General features: G+C 46.8%; 1 protein-coding gene across 7 annotated transcripts in view; it reads right to left on the reverse strand.

Annotated features, from left to right (window-relative positions):
• The window catches only part of NLGN4X (neuroligin 4 X-linked), a 314,465-nt gene that overhangs the window by 231,668 nt on the left and 61,375 nt on the right, over positions 1–21,422 (reverse strand). For all 7 annotated transcript variants that reach the window (XM_045472504.1, XM_045472509.1, XM_045472510.1 and 4 more), the window contains exon 4: positions 7,121–7,906. In XM_045472504.1, the coding sequence (XP_045328460.1) occupies positions 7,121–7,592 (472 nt within the window). In that variant the 5' untranslated portion in view covers positions 7,593–7,906. The remainder of the gene's footprint in view (positions 1–7,120; positions 7,907–21,422) is intronic.

The raw sequence follows: 21,422 nt of genomic DNA on the forward strand, positions 1-21,422 counted from the left end.
AACTTGAGTTTTGTTACAGTTCATTCATTTTCCAAGCAAAGAGCTTATATTCTCTTCTATCACCATTTGGACTGGTCCAATGCTTTGTGTATGCTAAGTGCAAATGGTCATTTTTTTAAATCGGTAATTTTTGAATGAATCAGCTCAAAGGGCTTTAAAGGAACAAACGAGAAGAAAAGAGATACAGAATCAAAGTTGGGATGAGGAGATTCATAGATTGACTGGCTTGAGTTGGAAATAAGTCAACTCGTAGTAGGTGAGTTGGATGTTAAGTGAATACTGGACTTCACTTGTGGATGGAGGGGTGAGTAAGTCCCCAGAGATGATGCAGAATGTGGCTGAAGGCATCAGTTTAAGGAAGAAGGAGAGTTTACAAACTTTCTCCTATCTTGTGGAAACACACCACAAAACCCCCTTGCTGAAGAGTCAATCCCTCCTGCGTTCCTCCCTTTCTGCTGGGAACACCCTGTCCCCACAGAGCAAACGAGTATGTGCTCACAGCAGACAAGAGAGTGTTTTGCTTAAAGGGGACGTCAGAGTGCTTGCATATTCGGAGAGGAAGGGACCCGTATAGTGTTAGTATGTTCCAATGTCCAACTGGGCGTTTTCAGAAATCGTAACACATTTCATCTTCATTGGACAGTGGATATTGCGCTTGAGTGGACACCTTTCACACACACACACACACGTTCACTTTCCAAAGTAATCAGACACGTGACATCTAACAGGGAAATGTTTTTCACTTAAAAAAAAAAAAATCTGTGGGGGCGCCTGGGTGGCTCAGTCGGTTGAGCATCCGACTTCAACTCAGGTCATGATCTCAGATTCGTGTGTTCGAGCCCCGTATCGGGCTCTGTGCTGACAGCTCAGAGCCTGGAGCCTGCTTCTGATTCTGTGTCTCCCTCTCGCTCTGCCCCTCCCCCACTCACGCTCTGTCTCTCTCAAAAATAAACAAACAAAACGTTAAGAAAAATCTGTTTCTCGTTTGTGGAAACCTATTTCTCTGAACCCAAATACAGAATATCTGATTGGATCAGTAAAATAGAGACCAGTCACTTTTATTTATCTTAACGACTATCACTCTTTGGCTTTTCTCCTGGATGTCACCTGTGAGCTCACTGTGTGATCTGTAGGTCGGATGTGTTCACGTGTGGGCCCCCGCTTTGCACACCACACACCCTCCATGGTCGTCGAATCCAAAGCTACAGAAATCTTCGCTTCTGTTCGCTTTTGCTGACATTTGGATAGGAGGGCTCCAAGGAGAGGCGCTCTTAGACATAAAAGAGGGAAAGTGAAATGAATTTAGTATGAAAACAGCCTGGTTCAGGAGAACCAAACCACAGAGCAGGAAGGCAGGGACCTACTCCCCACCATCGAACACAAGGAACTGAATCTTCCAATGAAAGCTCATGTAGCGAGAATAACATGAAATTCACATGAAATTCAACAGATAACGTACTGACCTCTTCCATGTCAAAATTATCTGTATAATCATCTTGCTAATTATGATTCATAATTAAGCAGCGGCATACTCCAAAATTGCTATAATCCTAAACAATATGCAGAAGAGGTCTAAGAGGCCTGCTATTATCACTAATATCGCTGACGTCACTAAATGTGGAGAAGGTTGAATGTCTCAATCTTCTAAGCTGGTAGAGAAATGCATGTTATCAGAAATCTACTCCAAGATAACCGTCTTCGCAAAATACTCAATTCCCTTCCAGGAATCCTTGTCGGAGAGATTTCTGTTTAATAATCTTCCATAATTACCTTCCCTTACGAGCTACTTCTACACAACGTCACAGACCCGAGTGACAGACGGAAATGACAATCCTTTGTTGTCACAGAGTTGCATGTTGATTCGTTAAAACATCTGTCTCACTGTGTTAACTCTAACTCAGTTACCCTTTTACGTTGTCACCTGCATGTGACTTACATGCATACAAATGGACTGAGACTTGATGAGAACAGAAAGGAAATTAATCTCTCTTTTATCTCACGTTTAAAAAAAAAAAAAAGACTACTATTGTCTTTGGATGTGCAAAGGCACTCTTCCAAGAAATGAATTTTAATGCTTTCTTGATGATTAATTTCTGTAACTCACACAGGATGCTAAAAACGCATTTGACAACTGAGGCTGGAAAAGACCAGCCTCCGGAATAAGGGAGAGCAGAATAATTCTGTGCTCTTGTAAAACAGTATCATATTCCCTCTACATTCCCTATTCTTAAAGCCATACTCAGCACTATCAGAAAGGATGGTCCCTTGATCCCGTTCCTTAAGCTGACCCGTCCACTACTACAGTAAATGATTATGTTACAGACAAGAAACATTTATTATGCACTGGATTAATATTTATGTTAGACTCCACAAGCACATGCAATTTTGCTGATATGTTGTTTTTCTTCCCTTTTTGACGATGAATTATGCTGCATTAACATCGGACTACAGAGTGGTTACATGTGCAGGATACTTCATACATGAACGCCTTAAATCCCAGTGGATCTCATTCACACCCACAGGAAACAGAGGCACGTACAAGCCACGTGACCTGTCCGCCGTCATCCCTTGGCTGGGACAAGCCAGCCAAGCTGGCATGTGAACCCAGGTGGGCACGTTCTTACAGCTATCCCTCTAGGCTCAGCTGGAGGTGGGAAGCGAGTTTACATTAAAAAGCATAAAGATGAGGGTTGGCGGGGGGGGGGGGGGGGTGGGAGGGAGGAAAGGGCAGGTGATGGGCCTTGAAGACGGCATCTTTTGGGATGAGTACTGGGTGTCGTATGGAAACCAATTTGACAATAAATTTCATATATTAAAAAAAATAAATAAATTTTTAAAAATGCCCAAGTTCTGGGGCGCCTGGGTGGCGCAGTCGGTTAAGTGTCCGACTTCAGCCAGGTCACGATCTCGCGGTCCGGGAGTTGGAGCCCCGCGTGGGGCTCTGGGCTGATGTGGCTCAGAGCCTGGAGCCTGTTTCCGATTCTGTGTCTCCCTCTCTCTCTCTGCCCCTCCCCCGTTCATGCTCTGTCTCTCTCTGTCCCCCAAAAAATAAATAAACGTTGAAAAAAAAATGCCCAAGTTCTATAATACTTGGTAAAAAAATAAATAAATAAAAATAAAAAGCATAAAGAGACTCTTGTGGTTTGCCTCCCTCTCTGTTTGAAATAAACCCATGAGAGACTCTTAAATACAGAGAACTGGGGGTTGATGGAGGGGCAGGAGAGGGTGGGGGGAAGTGGGTGGTAGGCACTGAGGGGGGCACCTGTTGGGATGAACACTGGGTGCTGTATGTTCGCGATGAAGCAAGGGAATCTGCCCCCGAAACCAAGAGCACACTGTACACATTGTATGTTAGCCAACTTGACCATAAATTATATTAAAAAAAAAAAAAAGCATAGAGAATCACTCTGCCCAGATCTTGGTAGGATCTTGAGGTCTACAGGCGAGGAGCCCAAACTATTTTGCTAACATGGGTGCAAACGGGACACCATTTAGACGTGCAGCTCCCGTTGTGAGCGAGATTCAGTAGACAGAAGAGGACCACTTGGGTGTTTTGCTGTGGCTCATTCATTGACATTGACTCTGGAAATTAGTTTGAGACGCCTGGGTAAATTTAAATGTCCCTTCATGACATCCCTGTGTACAATCCCTCTGAAGTATGACAGGAGGATTTGCCCTAGCCCTATACTATCACAGTGGACACAAAGGTTGCGTTTCTACCCAACGGAGTTAATGCCTCAACTCTGCAGAGTGCCCGCAAACTGGAACGAGTACCATCTCCTTGGTGTGCGTGCAGAAAGCAGCAAATTTTCAGCAGCCAGCATTAAGGTCTACCCACCTATAGGTAACACTGGAGATGGAAAGTAAACCACATGGAGTCTCAGAACGGGTAGGGGTTCCGAAGGCTCAAAACAAAACAAGTGCTTCAGCCATTACTCTGTTTTCACTTAGGGTATAGGCTTCGCTGTGGAGTTCTAGCAGGATTGTAACACACTGCCATGCACGTCGCATCGTCACACAGCAGCAAACAGGTGTTACCTCACTGTTGGGAAGGTCAGAGTTGGAAGCTGGCACCGGGAGACAGAAAGCAGCAGAGCCAGGGTGCAGCAACGGATGGAGGTCTTTGTCATTAACTGGTGGTCCCACCCAGGTTGTGCAAGCTACGCTCCCCTTAGCGTAAAGTCAACCGACGAGCCAAGGCAATCCCACACGCAACGGAAACGGCCCTTCGCCATGGAAGGTGTCACGGTTACAGGTGCCAGGGATTAGCAATGGAGGTGCCTTTGGGGAGTCGTTTTTGTGCCCACAAGCGTCCGTCTCCCTAAATTAGGAATCCTCATGGCCTGTGCAATCCCAACATCTAAGCAAGTGGTGGGTACTCAAGAACTATCTTTGGGAGTCAAGTCAAGGTGGGCATGGTCAACCCCGTCACCCTCTGACTGACACAGAAAGAATGAATCTAAAAAACTGAAGGATCGGGGCGCCTGGGTGGCTCAGTCGGTCAAACGTCCAACTCTTTTTTTTATGTTTATTTGTGTTCATTTTGAGAGAGACAACGAGACAACAAGCAGGGGAGGGGCACAGAGAGAGATGGAATCCCAAGCAGGCTCCACACTGTGACAGCTCAGCTGAGCCGAGATCAAGAGCCAGACTCTTAAGCAGGTACACCACCCAGGTGCCCGTAACTGTCCGACTCTTTATTTCGGCTCAGGTCGTGATCTCGCAGTGTCTGAGTTCAAGCCCCGCATCGGGCTCTGTGCTGACAGCTTGGAGCCTGGAGCCTGCTTGGGATTCTGTGTCTCCCTCTCTCTCTTCCCCTACCCTGCTCATACTCTGTCTCTCAATAATAAATAAACGTTAAAAATTTTTTTTTAGAAACTTGAAGGATCAAAGTGGTATATGCAATATTGATGTCTTACATCATTACATAAATGCATTGATAGGAGTTAAGGCAGTCCATAAAGGGAGGTCCTTGGAGGAATCAGCATGTTGCCATTTCAATATGTTATTAAGGGCGGGGAGTTTATTCATTAAGTGAATAACCAACAATTAAATTTCTAAAGCTCCACATTGCTTCTCAAATTGATGCAAATATTTTAAAAAAGAAAAGAAAAGGAAACCTCAAGAGTCTTGACCCTACAGGCTGTGATTTGTTCTTTGTACAAACATTCAGGCAGGTACACCTTCACTCACGAGCGAAATGCCAATATTTATACGTTGTAGGAGAACACATTCTGCCTTTCGGCCCCTACTGGATTTCTGATTCTCTCGTCAAGATCACGTGAGATACTGTTTGCAAAACAGCTCTGGAAACCCTGAACAGGTAAGCAAGCCACGCTGGCCTTACTCTTTGAAGTTTGGATTGCTTTTCCATCAGGCAGCATTTCCCAATTCCTAGTCAGTAGCAGACCACAGTGAAATGGCCAGATCCTTCATGTTTCCGAGCTACACAACTGCACATCTCAGTGCTGTAGTCAGGAAGGCTACTGAGTTTTCTCCGGGGTTGGTCTCTTTCGGACCAACCGACCTCTCACCGGGAGGGGAGAGCCACAAAGTCCCCAGCACGGCAAGCGTACCAGGACGGAGATTGTCATCTTGTATGCTGTGTTGTTCTCTCTGTCCTTTTCTGCCTTTGCTTCTTCTAATTTCTTATTTGCATAGGTCGCGAGGAGAACAACCACCACCCAGCTAAGCGGCTTCAGAAGTGAGCTGTCTCATTAGTTTGGGGTATGGTTATGCTTCCCTACAAGCACCACCAGCCAGAGATTATAATTATATTAGTGTACAAATATAATAGTGCACTGTCTTTCCACTCCTTTCCCCGGGGGTTCTCTGTGATGTGGGTAATAGACCACCACGGTCTGGTGTTTCGTGACGTGCTGAGGCTACCTTTCAGCACTGACAAGGACACAGCACAGGACAGCTGATCCAATTTTGGACACCGTGGATCCCTTCTTGCAGCAAATCTTAAGTAAAAATCATTCTCCAAGGATTAAAGGGAGGCAAAAAGAACAAAAAGAAAAAGAAATCTCTCCCCTAAAAGATGCAAAGGACACATTTTCGTTTCTATAGTTGATGGTGTCTATGGTTCCTGTAAATTACTTCTTTTAATTCCAGTAAGATGTACCTTTCAGGCTTTTGTCTCCCCTTGTCTAAAAATAGCATTTGCAAATGGTCAGTGAGAAATGTGTTCACACTGCAGCGTAACATTAGTCTGGTTAGCCTTTACAAATTTTTTGTTTTTTAATTTGAAATCTACACAGACAGGAAGATAACCAAATTTTACTACCGTTGGATTAAATGAATAAATCAAACATCATTGGTTCTTACAGATTTTCATGGCTGTGCTACTGAGAAGAAAGGGAACATTTTGTTCAAGCAAGCACATTATCTCCTAATGTAGCTAGAATCATGTAAGGATACTCGTTAGCCATTTGACTGCTGTGAATATTAGGAGGAAACAAGCTGTAAATTTATGTTAGCAATAATGAGTCTAAACAATGAAATCCAACCATTGTATGAAATATCCCTTGCTTCTATATTTAAAACAATCAGTGGTTTTCCTTTCAAGACTCGGAAGGAAGGAAGGAAGGAAGGAAGGAAGGGAAAAGAGGGAGAAAGGAGGGAGGGAAGGAAAAGAAAGAAAGAGAAAGAGAGGAGGGAGAGAAAGAGGAAGGAAGGAAGGAAGGAGGAAACTGCTAAAATCTTTAGGCATTAATGCAAAAGAACGATGCCTTCTAATTTTCAGTTTGCAACTTAAACATGACAGTGTTCTTAATTCTATTGTTTTCTATAGACTCGTCCCTTTACAGATGATGCGGGCAGAAAAGGTAACACTGCATGCTCGCACTGGTTATCCGCTGCAGATACACATTGTAAACACGCTAAAAAGGCAATAGATGAAAATAATTAAGTCATTAATTACAGCACCGTCCATCTCTGAGTGCTCGGTAAATACAATGGGAATGAATCATAAATTAGGGTCGTCGCTGCATTCACAATATGAAAAATGTACACAGGTTATAGGAAAAAATATCATGCACAGGACATTCGAAAACGCTGTTGGCAAATCCAACACTGGGGGAGCACGTGCTGTTTACTGTTTAAATAAACTACTCACCATCCTCCGTGGGCACGTAGATGTTTAAGTAAAGGCAGTCTTCGTTTTGATCTTGAACGTAGGTCATTAAAGTATCCAAATTAGCAGTAAACCAGATGGGCAGCATATCATGTAATAAAGACCTCTCGTCCAGGTGTTGGGGGCACACAGCAGCGAACTGGGTGGCATTTCGAACTCCAGTCCATGAGGACGGGGGCTCTGGGGGCTGAAATCGCCTCTCTCCAGTGGGAGGAGAGGCATACGGGACCCCCAAGTACTGCTCCACTGGACCCAAAATCTCATTGGGCAATGGTGTTCTTAAGCCCCGGATTTTGCCATAATTTGTGTTGACCACTGGATACTGTGCTTGGCTGTCACTGAGCGTGAACTTAATGGCAAGAGCGGTTATCCACAGGAGAACATTGGAGTTCAACATGACGCAGACCGGGGTAAAGAACAACGGAAGCCATAACAGTCCCTTGGGCCTCGACATTGTTCACTTCCACATCCGCGGGTGTCCGTGTGATACAACTCCAAGCAAACAGAGCCGTGAGGCGAGCCCGCAGAGAGATAGGGCTTTCCAGGGAGCAAAGGACCCAGGAGGGGAGCCTCTCAGATGGGTCATAGACAGAGCCCAAGGTTAAGAAGAAACCCAGCAGTTGCCTCGGCAGCCCATTGCGAGAGAGAGCAGCCCTCTCTTAATCCTGGCACCGAATCCCGGCAAGTGTGAGGCTCCAAGGAGGCGGTGACCATCCGATACCCGAGGACAAGGATTCCTTAGGAAAACTCCCAGGCAGAGCAGTCCGCCTAATGGGGGAGAAGAAAACAAAAGCAAACACGGATGATGATAATGAAGCCAAGGATGCCATGCAACCCTCAACATGACTCTATGAAATTCCTATTTGCTGCTGAGCATCTATCTTCATGTAACAGAACCTAGCAAGAGCCTCACTTGTCTTAATTCTTGTTGGGTGCCCATTACCAGGAACAACACGGGACATTTAGAAGACATTCAGCATTTGTTGAACGTTGTCTTTGTTGAGTTGCCCAAAAGTGATACGTATTGCTCAAATGACATCTCCCAATTTCACCATTAGCTACAATGACCAGCCAATCAGTGGACAGGTGCTCCCCAATGTTTGTTAAGCGTGTAAGGAAACTGTCACTATTCCCTAAGGTCTGATAGGCATGGAACATATGAAAATTTTTTCAGTACAAGGAAAGGAGAAGTGTGCACGCTCAGGGGCGCCTGGGTGGCTCAGTGGGTTAAGCATCCAACTCTTGGTTTCAGCTCAGGTCATGATCTTATGGTTCATGGGATGGACCCTGAGTCAGGCTCCATGCTGACAGAGTGTAGCCTGCTTGAGGTTCTCTCTGTCCCCTCCCTCCCTCCCTCCCTCCCTCCCTCTCTCTCTCTCCCCCCCCCCCCTCCCTCTCTCTCCCCCCCTCCCTCCCTCTCTCAAAAAAAATAAATAAATAGACTTGGGGAAAAAAATGAGTGTAGGCTCTGGATAGTAATCTCTCTTGGGTTACTTAATGGCACCTATCTTTAGACTCCACACATCATCACCCTGAATCTCCGCATCCTTGTAAGAACTGAGCATGACACTGCATTTCAAGTACATTCTGTAGTACTTGTCCCATCAGGACATCATTCATAATTAAAAGTGTTGATACCTAAGCCATCCAGGGTAAACTTCTCACCTTGCAGCCCATTTTAAAAGCTGATGGTACTTTTGAGTTACCCTCCCACTGCGTCTGTTCTCCCAGACTTGTCTCGATGTAGATCTTATGACTCTCACTAGATCAATCGTTCCTCTTACGGCATTAAGGAATGTTGTGCATGAGCAAGAAAGGATTGTGAATGATCCATTAGGGATAGAAATTATTACATTAGGTGGTGCAAGGAATCCTATCCTTAAATAGAGTGTTCTTCAACTCAAAAACAGAGAATGCGTTTGTAAAGATGTTGTGGGCAATTCAGATTATTTCTGGACTAGACCATAAGCACCCAGTTAAGTGCACAGTGGAGGAGAATATGTCAACGAGCTTTTTTTTTAATTAAACCTATCGGTGGGATGCCTGGATAGCTCAGTCACATAAGCATTCAACTCCTGGTCTTGGCTCAGGTCATGATCTCAGGGTTGTAGGATCGAGCCCACATCGGTCTCCATGCTCAGTGTGGAAACCTGCTTGGATTCTCTCTCTCTCTGGCCCCCCTCAAAAAAAAATTAAACCTATCAGAGCTGGAACTGTCATGGAGCTATACCGCCTCTGGGGGAAATTCCATAGTCTATGACTTCCTGGGCCAAGTTCATCAGACCTGAATGAAAATGCACTACTCGCCATTAATTTGTGATTCTGAGAGACTCAGGTCCTCAAAAGGCTACCTCTGTGAGCCGAGGGAAGGGAGCTGAGCTGCTGGGAATGCAGGTCAATGGTGTGTCAAACCTTCTTCATGGGGTGTGGCGAGCAGGACTGAGAGGACCTACAAGCCACATGCGTGTTAAGAGTACACAATGGGGGGGCGCCTGGGTGGCGCAGTCGGTTAAGCGTCCGACTTCAGCCAGGTCATCTCGCGGTCCGTGAGTTCGAGCCCCGCGTCAGGCTCTGGGCTGATGGCTCAGAGCCTGGAGCTTGTTTCCGATTCTGTGTCTCCCTCTCTCTCTGCCCCTCCCCCGTTCATGCTCTGTCTCTCTCTGTCCCAAAAATAAATAAACGTTGAAAAAAAAAATTAAAAAAAAAAAAAAAAAAAGAGTACACAATGGGATCAGCCCTAGAGTTCACGCTGAGCCCAATGATCAAGCCTGTCCTCTGCCTAAACCAACCTCCCCACAGGGTTCGGAGGGCCAGAGAGAGATCATGGACCAGCAGGACCTAAGAGAAGGTGTTTGGGGACGTGTGAACACCTTATAGGTAATGTTCATCAGTTCAGGACTGTCTTACTTATTTCCTCATTGTTTGAAATTTGGCTAATTTGCATAAAAGTAATCTGATCTGAAGCCCATGGTTTCTCTACCTCAGCAGTGTTGCCATTCTGCACCATGTCCTTCTTTGTGGCAGGTGATGTCCTGTGCCTGGTAGGGTGTTAAGCATCCTGCCTGGACTCCATCTGCTAGATGCCAGTAACACCTCCCCACCCAATTTGAGCAATCACAAATGTCTCCAGTTATTGCTAAATGACCCCAGAGTGAGGACCACAGTCTGAGTGATCCAGCATGGAATTCTGGGGGCCACGTAAGTGACTTAGGTATCCATGGGTACATTTTAAACATTATAATATGTTTGTGGGGAGCCTGGGTGGCTCAGTCGGTTAAGCGTCTGACTTCGGCTCAGGTCATGATCTCACAGTTCATGAGTTCAAGCCCCACGTTGGGCTCTGTGCTGACAGCTCGGAGCCTGGAGCCTGCTTCGGATTCTGTGTCTCCCTCTCTCTCTCTGTCCTTCCCCAGATTGTGCTCTCTCTCTCTCTCTCTCTCTGTCTCTCAAAAATAAATAAATGTTAAAAAAAATTTTTTAATGTATTTTGAAAAACAACCTTTGTAATATGCTTGTGTGTGTGTGTATGTGTGTATGTGTGTGTTACATTAAAATATCTGGCAACTTTAAAAGTTTTAGCATTACAAGTAATACAGAATTCAGAAGTAAATCTATTAAACACACATCATCATCATGATTAAAAAAATCCCTATAAATTCAACCAACCAACATATTTGGGGACTGAAAAAATAAAAGTCCTCTCATGTAAATGTCAGACACTGGAAAATATTTCAAAAGGGGTGAAATGTTGTTATATATGCATATAACATATATATACTTAATACATTATACATTACATATATCTATATATAATCTTCTATATATTATACATATTTTATAAATAAAAAGGGCATACTATAAAGTGAATTAGTAGAGGGGCACCTGGGTGGCTCAGTCAGTTGTGTCCAACTTCAGCTCAGGTCATAATCTCACAGTCTGTGGGTTTGAGCCCCTCATCAGGCTCTGTGCTGAAAACTCAGAGCCTGGAGCCTGCTTCAGATTCGTGTCTCCCTCTCTCCCTATCCCTCCCCTACTCGCTCTCTCTCTCTCTCTCTCTCAAAAATAAACATTTAAAAAAATTTAAAGTGAATTAGCTGAATAAAAAATTTTAATGAAAAAATGTAAAAATGATGCCATTGAATAGATAGAATTTGAAAGTTAAGAACGGCTTTATAGCATGTTTTCTCTGCAAAGGTTGCAGAAAGAGGAATATCTAATGGTGGCATTTCGGCATGATTTACAACTTGATAGGGTCTTTTGTAATGATTCTCTACAGGGCGGTTATTCTGTCTGAGATTGTAATTAAGGCAAAGCTCACACTGTGCAGGCGTTTCAGAATACAAATGGGTCAAAATAAAAGTCTCAATACATTTCTCCCCAACATGCGCATCACTCAAACTGACATCGGTTTCATGTTAAAATATGTACTTCGTGAACATGAGTCCTGACCAAACTTATTTTGGTGTCTTGAACCCAACGAGGAATAAAAGCACGTCCCCCACCCCCTGGGTGTTCAAAACTTTACGTTTCCATGTGGTGACAAATACGTTAGAAGACAGAGAACTTTCTGGATACATCTTCAAAAGCCCAACCACTCCACTTGGAAAAAAAAAAGGTGGGGGGAGGGAGTCAGAAACAACTCTCCTCCGTGAGGCTCTCAGCTACGTGGGAGGCCTGAGACTCATGGAGGGCTGGTGTCCAGAGACACTCTGAAGAATCACGTTCATCTGACCTCATGAACATCGGGAATAAGAACAGCTGATTGTGGTCCCTGCCCAGTTAACGAGCTTGTACAACAATCCTTCCATAGGGTTTACTATGAAATCTGAGGATAGCCATTCTTCCAACTATGTGCAGCCTGCACACACACACACACACACACACACACACTTGTCAATCCCTACCAAGGTTCACTCAATGTCAGCCATCAGCCAGTTAGCATATTTTTGCATATATTTAATATTCTGGTCTTACCTCCTAGGTGAGCAAGGTTACAATCTATTGTCTTTGGCGAACGTTACAGCACATTCACTTCTCATTCATCTATGAACTTTCAGTTGTGAAAATCGGATCCCACAAAAATCTAACATGTTGAACCATGAAGCTCAGATGTAGATAAAGTAATTGGACAGTAAATAAAGATGCCAACTATACAATCTGGAAGGTGGTTTCATGCTGCACTGCAGGCTCAGGGCATCAATCAACACCACCGCCTGCCTGCCCACGTCTGTTCTTTAATGGGTTAGGAACACACCTGAGCCACAGTGGAAAAGGAACTGGAGTTTCCAGCAAGAGGATCCACAGAACCCGGACTAAACACAGGAGAAAGAGTTAATGGCTTCCATATGGTCCAGTCAAAATTGGCTGGATAGAAAGATACTCGACAGTTGTAGCCCAAAAATCAGGTCAGGAATAAAGGGTTTTTCTAGAGTCAACTCTGTGGACAACAGGATGCTACAATAGCCACAGCAAAACCTAATCACAGGTCGAGAAGCATTTCAGAAAGATCAGCTTCATAGGCTATGGGGACACAGTGGTGGATGAAGACATGACCGCAGCCCACTACAAGCTACGTTCTTATGAAACTACCCTTAAGAGTACAGCTCGATTCCTCATTCACATTCTGTGCTTAGCAAACACAAAGATCAGCACGGACGGAAAGGTCATTAAATGCTTGATTTTCTGTGTCTAATTAAGCTATTACCAAAAATTATTTCCAAATCTAAATCAAATAAGTTGCAAATATCTGCAGCTATGGGTGGACTTCTGTCACCAAAGTTGGTCCTGCATCTTCAAAGTCACAGTGTCATGTCTCCAGAACCTTCTCACTTACATTACCTTGTGGTGTTCAGAAAACTCTCATTTTTGATCCCGTCGAACTGGCCCTGTACTTTTGTTCCCTACATTTTAATAACTGGTACCATTATTTGTCAAGTTATTCAGGCTAAGTTAAATACCACCTTTGGCGGGCGCCCCTTCCCATAATTCCATACGGTAAGTCCTCAAATCTGCCAAGGGTCTTACGGGACAGGAGGCCTGACCTCAGTCATTATGGCTGAAAGATGGAAAAGTCAAATGGTACCAAGTGTTGACCCAGGACGTAAGGCAACTAGAAAACTCATACCTGCTGGTGAAAATTAGTGCCGTCCCATTAGAGAACAGTTTGCTGTGCCATGGGGAAGTCAACCACAAGGAAGACTTTGGTCCCGATTAACTGCACACACATGGAGAGACATACACATACTACCTGGTGTTCATCATCTCTGTCTCTGCTCTCAAGCTTCTTTAATATGTGTGTCCAGAGACACAAAACAGTGTCCCCGTGCATAGTCACAGAAGCAATAACACAGGAGGATAACACAGATGTGCATTAACAGGAGAATGGACTCATAAAGGTTGGTACATGCAAAGAGCATCCTACCCAATAGTGAAAAATGAATGAAATACGGACATACGTATCAAAATGGAGAAATCGCCAAAATAAAAAGCAAGTCACAGACGAATACGCATGGTGTGGTTTTATTTATGTAATACTGTATAAAACTAAACCGGGCATTGGTTAGAGCTTATTTGTACTAAAATATTAAAAGAGGGGCCCCTGGGTGGGTCAGCCAGTTAAGCCTCCGACTCTCGATTACGACTTGGGTCATGAGCTCACGGTACGTGGGATCAAGACTCACATCAGGCTCTGTGCTGACAGCAAGGAGCCTGCCTGGGATTCATTCTCTCTCTCTCTCTCTCTCTCTCTCGTCCTCTGCCTCTCTTCCCCTCTTCCCCCCCCCCTCTCTCTCTCAAAATAAAGAAACCAAACGTTAAAAAAATGAAATACAATATAAAAAGAGCAACGGCATTTTTAAAGCCACATTCTGCTTGCGTCTGGGACACAGGACAGGGTAGAAACAACACACACGTGGATAGACACAGATATCGATAGTGTGCTATTCTGTCGTCGAACAGCAGCATATGCGTTTAATTTTTATTTTTAAATCAATGCATATAATTTACGTATTTACGCGATTCTTGAAAAATGCAAATGTTAAATGTTAACACACCTTCATGTCCCCAGGCACCATCCAAACAGATTTAAAAGTTGAAGGAGAGACAGAAACTGGTTTTTTTTCCAAAGTTATGTTACGAGCCCCAGGGACCAGGCCATCCGCTGACATAGCCCGTTCCTGGCAGTATGACTAAAATGAATACCCAGCTCAGCTGCGAGTGCTCCTGTCCGGTCACTAATTAGCCAGGTGACCTGTGGCCCATCGCTTAGCGCCCAGGGGCTTCAGCCCCCTGAAGGACACAAGGAGGGCTTGGACGAAGTGGCCTCTTATGATGCCTTCAGCCTGCGGATTCTCTGAAACCTCACCCTAGTATCCTCCACACGGAGTGTCCATGAAATAAGGAAGCCAGTGGGAAGAAGAAAGTCCCCCAGTGAAGCGGTAAGACCCGACTTGGGTGAGATAACTGACAGGGAGAAACAAGGGAAGGTCTGTTGTGTCAGAAGCAGCTGAAATTGCCTTACAGCCACACCCGCGAAAAACGCATTTCGTGGGGCACCTGCCTGGCTCAGTCTGTGAAGCCGCAGACCTCGGCTCAGGCCGTGATCTCGCGGTTCGTGAGTTCGAGCCCCGCGGCGAGCTCCGTGCTGTCAGCTCAGGGCCTGGAGCCTGCTTCGGATTCTGTGTCTCCCTCACTCTCTGCCCCTCCCCCTGTCGTGCTCTGTGTCTGTCTCATAAATAAATAGACGTTGAAAAAAATTGAAGAAATGCATTTTGCAATACCAGAGAACATATATTAGCAGGATAAATATGTCACCAAATTCTTTCACCTGATGTCTCCATCGCGATTCAGGAAGAAGATTGTCTTGCATGCAATATTCACTGATTTCTTGTATTATTTGTTCTATATAAATGATGTACTCTTTTTCTATCCTATCTAAGGATGTGGAGTTATTTCATAAGAGTTTGTTCTTAAGATTTTTATACATGCATAGTGTGTATAAATGTAACACACATTGTTTACGTTTATATAGTACATATGTCTACATATGACATATATGTTCTGCACAAGTATTCCACTGTACGTGACATATAGGCAAGTTTTTACACATACAAGTCTACCAATCCCAATTAACAATGTAGTGTGAATATACATGTCCATGTGTGTCTCCAAACTAAGCCACTGAAATATGAAGCACATTAGCTTCAGAAACTGTGCCTTCTCCCTTTTCTGTAAACCCCCACAGTACTCTGTTCAGTGCCCTTTATGTTGGAGATAATCAATAAAACCGGTTGTATGTGCTGTTGCTTATCCCTTTCCAAACAGAGGGCTTGAAGCATGACCTATGTAAAGAGCAAGCCTCACAGACACACGGAAAGGCGTCATCATACTGATCTGCCCGCGTGTTGAATAGTTGGGGGCCTTCTGGGGCTTGAAAGGCGTCATCATACTGATCTGCCCGCGTGTTGAATAGTTGGGGGCCTTCTGGGGCTTGAAAGGCATCATCATACTGATCTGCCCGCGTGTTGAATAGTTGGGGGCCTTCTGGGGCTTGAAAGGCGTCATCATACTGATCTGCCCGCGTGTTGAATAGTTGGGGGCCTTCTGGGGCTTGGGCAGGAACATGATCTGAAGGCTCATGCCGTCTACCGCTTAACCCAGGCTTTAATATAAACTCCATCAGCAACCCCAGAGAAGGGTGTAAACCGTCAGGGACTCTAGTTGCTTCTGTATAAAATGGGCAGGGTACAGGATGTGACTCATGGACATGAGCAGGTATGTGCCAACACATGGAACATACGTGTGTGTGTGAAAATAGACATATATTTATATAGTATCTATAAATACATGTATGCATCAATGCATATAAACATATATACATATGTATACAAATATGTAAATTTAGAACGAGAAGTACGCTCCCAGGAAATGCTCGCTAATTATAATTACTTGCTGAAGGGTGCCTGGGCGGCTCAGTTGGTTAAGCATCCAACTCTAGATTTTGGCTCATGTCATGATCTCGCAGTTCATGGGTTAGAGCCCCGACTGGGGCTCTGTGTTGACAGCGTGGAGCCTGCTTGGGATTCTCTCTCTCCCTCTCTCCCTCTGCCCCTCCCCGCCTTCTCTCCCAAACATTTTTTTAAAGTAATAATTACTTGCTGAGGTTCTAAGAAATGCTTTCACTGTGGGAGCCGCTCTCCTAAATATACAGAAATGTCAATCCAATTCCCATCTGAACATAGTCTACAGCCCAGTTGATGCGATAAAGCCCATATTTAGATATTTTTTAAGCTTATTTATTTATTTCGAGAGACACAGCATGGGCAGGGGAGGGACAGAGAGAGAGAGGGAGAGAGAGAATCCCAAACAGGCTCCTCGAGGTCAGTGCACAGAGCCCAATGTGGGGCTCAAACCCACGAAACTGTGAGATCATGACCTGAGCTGAAATCAAGAGTCAGACGCTTAATGGAATGAGCCAGCCAGGCGCCCCAAGCCTGTATTGAAATTGCTATTATTAAGCAATCACGTGGTCTATTTCCACCTCCTGTGGGACTGTGGGCTGATGATGCAGGATGGAATCTGGGATGGAATGTCTAAGACATGCATTGAAAATTTTAGGTATAGAGAGAGAGGTGGGTTCTCCAAGATAGGAAGAGAAGAGTTAAGCTTTGAAATTCAAGAGTGTGAATACAAGCTTACCAAGATTTATGGAGAGTGGGAAAGATAATACCAGAAGGAACATTCACATTATGTCATAGTTACTTCCTAAATGTTTACATTCACTGCTAGACTATGAGCAATTTAAGGGCACAGACCAGAGATAATTAATACTTACAGTGGGAAAACACAAGGTCTCAGCAGAGGTTATTAAATTAAGCGAAGGGATAGGATGCATAACGGCAGAAGAACCAGCAAGGTCAGGTTCCCTGATGCTGACCTTAGCTTAGCTCCCGTAGGTACCACGGTAAACCTCTACACTCACCACCAGCGACACTCATGTTTCTGACATAAACTCCCTTTGGGCTCCATGATCTAGCCCCTATGGCTTCTACCCATAGGAATTCTGTCTTTTTTATTTTTTATTTTTTAACGCTTATTTCTTTTTAAGACACAGTGCGAGCAGGGGAGGGGCAGAGAGAGAAGGAGACACAGAATCGGAAGCAGGCTCCAGGCTCCGAGCTGTCAGCACAGAGCCTGACGTGGGGCTCAAACCTACAAACCGCAAGATCACGACATGAGCCAAAGTCAGACACCCAACCAACTGAGCCACCCAAGCACGCCATCTTGGTTCCCTTGTTGACACAGGGGTAGAACATGGTAAAGTCTCTGGCATTTTACCAGTTTCAGCCAATTTCAATGAAAATTAACTTTAAAAAAAAAGCACTCTGATGCAGTTCTTCGAATAAATTTGCCTGCACGTCTGCTTGCAAGTTAAGGAATCCCAGGTGCCAGGCACTCATGACTAACCATAGGAAGGGTTTCCCCTCGCTGAAAAGATGGGCAGAAATAATTTCAATCGGTCAAAGGAAATGTTTAAGATAGAGAGGAAGTTGAATGAATTCTCCTGCAAAAGAAGAGTAAAAAAAAAAAAAAAAGACTTTCATATTTTTCATATTTATTAACAGCCAGCGTGGCCTGGAGTTGGTACCTTAGATATGGTGGCTGTGCAGACAGATGGTTGACTCCTTGGACACTTGGAGGTTAGTGTGGACAAGATGTGTGTGCTCCCAGGTTGGAACCGTCTCGGGCGATGACAGGCATGTCTCTGTGCGTCTTCAGTAACTAGCTTTGAAAGTGCTGCACACAGCCCCTACTTATGAGCTATGTGCCACCCAGAATGGAGAGTGTCTTTGGAACTATCCCAAGACACCATCCATGACCCAAGGACCACTTCAATCTGACATAACCCCGGGAGGAGTGCCCTCTTTTTCCTCCGAAGCCTGTCCCCTATTTGCCTCCAGGATTACAGGATACTTCATCTCCCAGCGGAGGCCGCTCCCACTTGTATGGACGACCCTCCATTATGGAAATTACTATTTCCCTGTGATGTTTCTTCTGAATGTTGATGGTCTGCCCTCGCGGGTTTCTGACAGTGTGGTCGCTTCTGATGACGAGGCGATGGGCTTAGAAAGCTGTCCGGCTCCTCCCCTCCTTACAAAATGATCCTTTCTCCACACACCCTCCTTCCTGAGCGTGACTCTTGCACAAGCTCCCAGGAAAGGCAGATCTGTCTTCAGTGTTGAGCACCATCTGCCTACCCTTTCCCTGAAATGTGTCCTCTGTGTTCCTCCAATGGCAGAAGTAATGTGTGCTCTTCCCCAGAAATGGAGACACTACAGACAGACGTGACAGATCGGCCTGAGGATCAGAAGCTAACAGAGATGAGACCTTCCATGTCTAGGACACGAATGGGGCTTCTGAGATCTGGAACAGGGACAAGAGGCTTCCCTTAAAAGCCTTCCTCTCACATCTGGATGGGGAGGGAGGAGAGAAGCAGAGTGGAGTGGAGAAAAGAGGGGAGGGGAGGGGAGGAGGGGAGAGGAAAGGGGAGGAGGGGAGAGGAAAGGGGAGGAGGGGAGAGGAGGAGAGGGGAGGAGGGGAGAGGAGAGGACAGGAGAGGAGGGGAGAGGGGAGGAGGGGAGAGGAGAGGAGAGGGGAGGAGGGGAGAGGAGAGGAGAGGGGAGGAGGGGAGAGGAGAGGAGAGGGGAGGAGGGGAGAGGAGAGGAGAGGGGAGGAGGGGAGAGGAGAGGAGAAGGGAGGAGGGGAGAGGAGAGGAGGAGAGGGGAGGAGGGGAGAGGAGAGGGAAGGAGGGGAGAGGAGAGGGAAGGAGGGGAGAGGAGAGGGAAGGAGGGGAGAGAAGGGGAGAGCAGAGGAGAGGAGAAGGGAGGAGGGGAGGAGGAGAGGAGGGGAGAGGAGAGGGAAGGAGGGGAGAGAAGGGGAGAGGAGAGGAGAGGAGAAGGGAGGAGGGGAGGAGGAGAGGAGGGGAGAGGGGAGGAGAGGAGGGGAGAGGAGAGGGGAGGAGGGGAGAGGAGAGGACAGGAGAGGAGGGGAGAGGGGAGGAGGGGAGAGGGGAGGAGGGGAGTAGGGAGGAGAGGAGGGGAGAGGAGAGGAGAGGGGAGGAGGAGAAAGGAGAGGAGAGGGGAGGAGGAGAAAGGAGAGGAGATGGGAGGAGGGGAGGAGAGGGGAGGAGGAGGGGAGAGGAGAAGAGAGGGGATGAGGGGAGAGGAGAGGAGAGGAGAGGAGAGGAGAGGAGAGGAGAGGAGAGAGGAGAGAGAGGAGAGGAGAGGGGAGGAGGGGAGAGGAGAGGAGAGGGGAGGAGGGGAGAGGAGAGGAGAAGGGAGGAGGGGAGAGGAGAGGAGAAGGGAGGAGGGGAGAGGAGAGGGAAGGAGGGGAGAGGAGAGGGAAGGAGGGGAGAGGAGAGGGAAGGAGGGGAGAGAAGGGGAGAGCAGAGGAGAGGAGAAGGGAGGAGGGGAGGAGGAGAGGAGGGGAGAGGAGAGGGAAGGAGGGGAGAGAAGGGGAGAGGAGAGGAGAGGAGAAGGGAGGAGGGGAGGAGGAGAGGAGGGGAGAGGGGAGGAGAGGAGGGGAGAGGAGAGGGAAGGAGGGGAGAGGAGAGGGGAGGAGAAGGGAGAGGAGAGGGGAGGAGGGGGGAGGAGGGGAGAGGAGAGGAGGGGAGAGGAGAGGGAGGAGAGGAGAGGGGAGGAGGGGAAAGGGGAGGAGGGGAGAGGGGAGGGGAGAGGAGGGAAGCAGAGAGGAGGGAAGGGGAGAGGAGAGGAGAGGAGAGGAGAGGAGAGGAGAGGGGAGGGGCGAGGAGAGGGGAGAGGAGGGAAGGGGAGAGGAGGGAAGGGGAGAGGAGAGGGGAGGGGGGAGAGGGGAGGAAGGGAGAGGAAAGGGGAGGAGAGGGGAGGAGGGGAGAGGAGAGGGCAGGAGGGGAGAGGAGAGGGGAGGAGGGGAGAGGAGAGGGGAGGAGGGGAGAGAGGAGGAGAGGGGAGGAGGGGAGAGGAAAGGGGTGGAGGGGAGAGGAGGAGAGGGGAAGAGGGGAGAGGAGAGGACAGGGGAGGACAGGAGAGGGGAGCACAGGGGAGGAGGGGAGAGGAGAGGAGGGGAGAGGGGAGGAGGGGAGGAGGGAGGAGGGGAGGGGAGAGAAGAGAAGAGGAGGGGAAAGGAGAGGAGAGGGGAGGAGGGGAGAGGAGAGGAGAGGGAAGGGGAGAGGAGAGGGGAGAGGAGGGAAGGGGAGAGGAGAGGAGAGGAGAGGGGAGGGGAGAGGAGAGGAGAAGAGAGGAGGGGGGAGAGGGGAGGAGGGGAGAAGGGAGGAGAGGAGAGGAGGGAAGAGGAGAGGGGAGGAGGGGAGAGACGGGGAGAGGAGAGGGGAGGAGGGGAGAGAAGGGGAGAGGAGAGGGGAGGAGGGGAAATGAGAGGAGAGGAGAGGGGAGGAGGGGAGAGAAAGGGAGAGGAGAGGGGAGGAGTGGGGAAGGGAAAGGAGAGGAGAGGGGAGGGAAGAGGAGGGAAGGGAAGGAGAATGGAGAGAAGGGGAGCAGGGGAGGAAGGAGAGGAGAGAGAAGAGGGGAGGAGTGGCATCTCTCCTTATAAACATCTACCCCAAAAGCCTTATAAACATTATCACAAGGCGAAAGTCATTCAAATGGAAAGGGTTGTGCCAAGACAGGCAGTGAACAGCGTTCATCAGTAACTGTTCCTGAGACCCTAACATTTCTTAAATAAAAGTGACAGGGAGACCCTAAGCCACTAGATTCCCCCCACCCCGCCTTTCACCGACACGAATTCTCACCCAGGAATTCTGCCCACCACGGTGAAACCTGGTGAGTCTCAGCCCATCGCCCACCTTTGGCCAAATCCCGAGGCACCGATGCAGACATTACAAAAGGAAATGTGAACGGAGATGCGGTATGTGTTTCTTTGATTACAGAAGTAGTGTAACATGCACACACACACACACACACACACACACACACACACACACACAGTAGTATCAGAAACCCTTGATAACTCCTTCAACAAAACTGGTTTCTTTTTAGGGGTGTCTGGTGGCTGGGTCGGTTAAGCATCTGACTCTTGAATTTGGCTCATGTCTCATGATTCTTGGGAATCAAGCCTCAATTCCTGCTTGGGATTCTCTCTCCTTCTCTCTCTGCCTCTCTCTCTCAAAAATAAATAAACAAATAAATAAATAAGCATTTTTTAAAAACGCGTTTCCTTTTAAGCTTATTTATCTTTAAGACTTAAAAGTGTTGGGGCGCCTGGGTGGCTCAGCTGGTTGAGCATCCGACTT

The sequence above is a fragment of the Leopardus geoffroyi genome, chromosome X, assembly GCF_018350155.1.
Source record: "Leopardus geoffroyi isolate Oge1 chromosome X, O.geoffroyi_Oge1_pat1.0, whole genome shotgun sequence".
Classification (NCBI taxonomy): Eukaryota; Metazoa; Chordata; class Mammalia; order Carnivora; family Felidae; genus Leopardus; species Leopardus geoffroyi.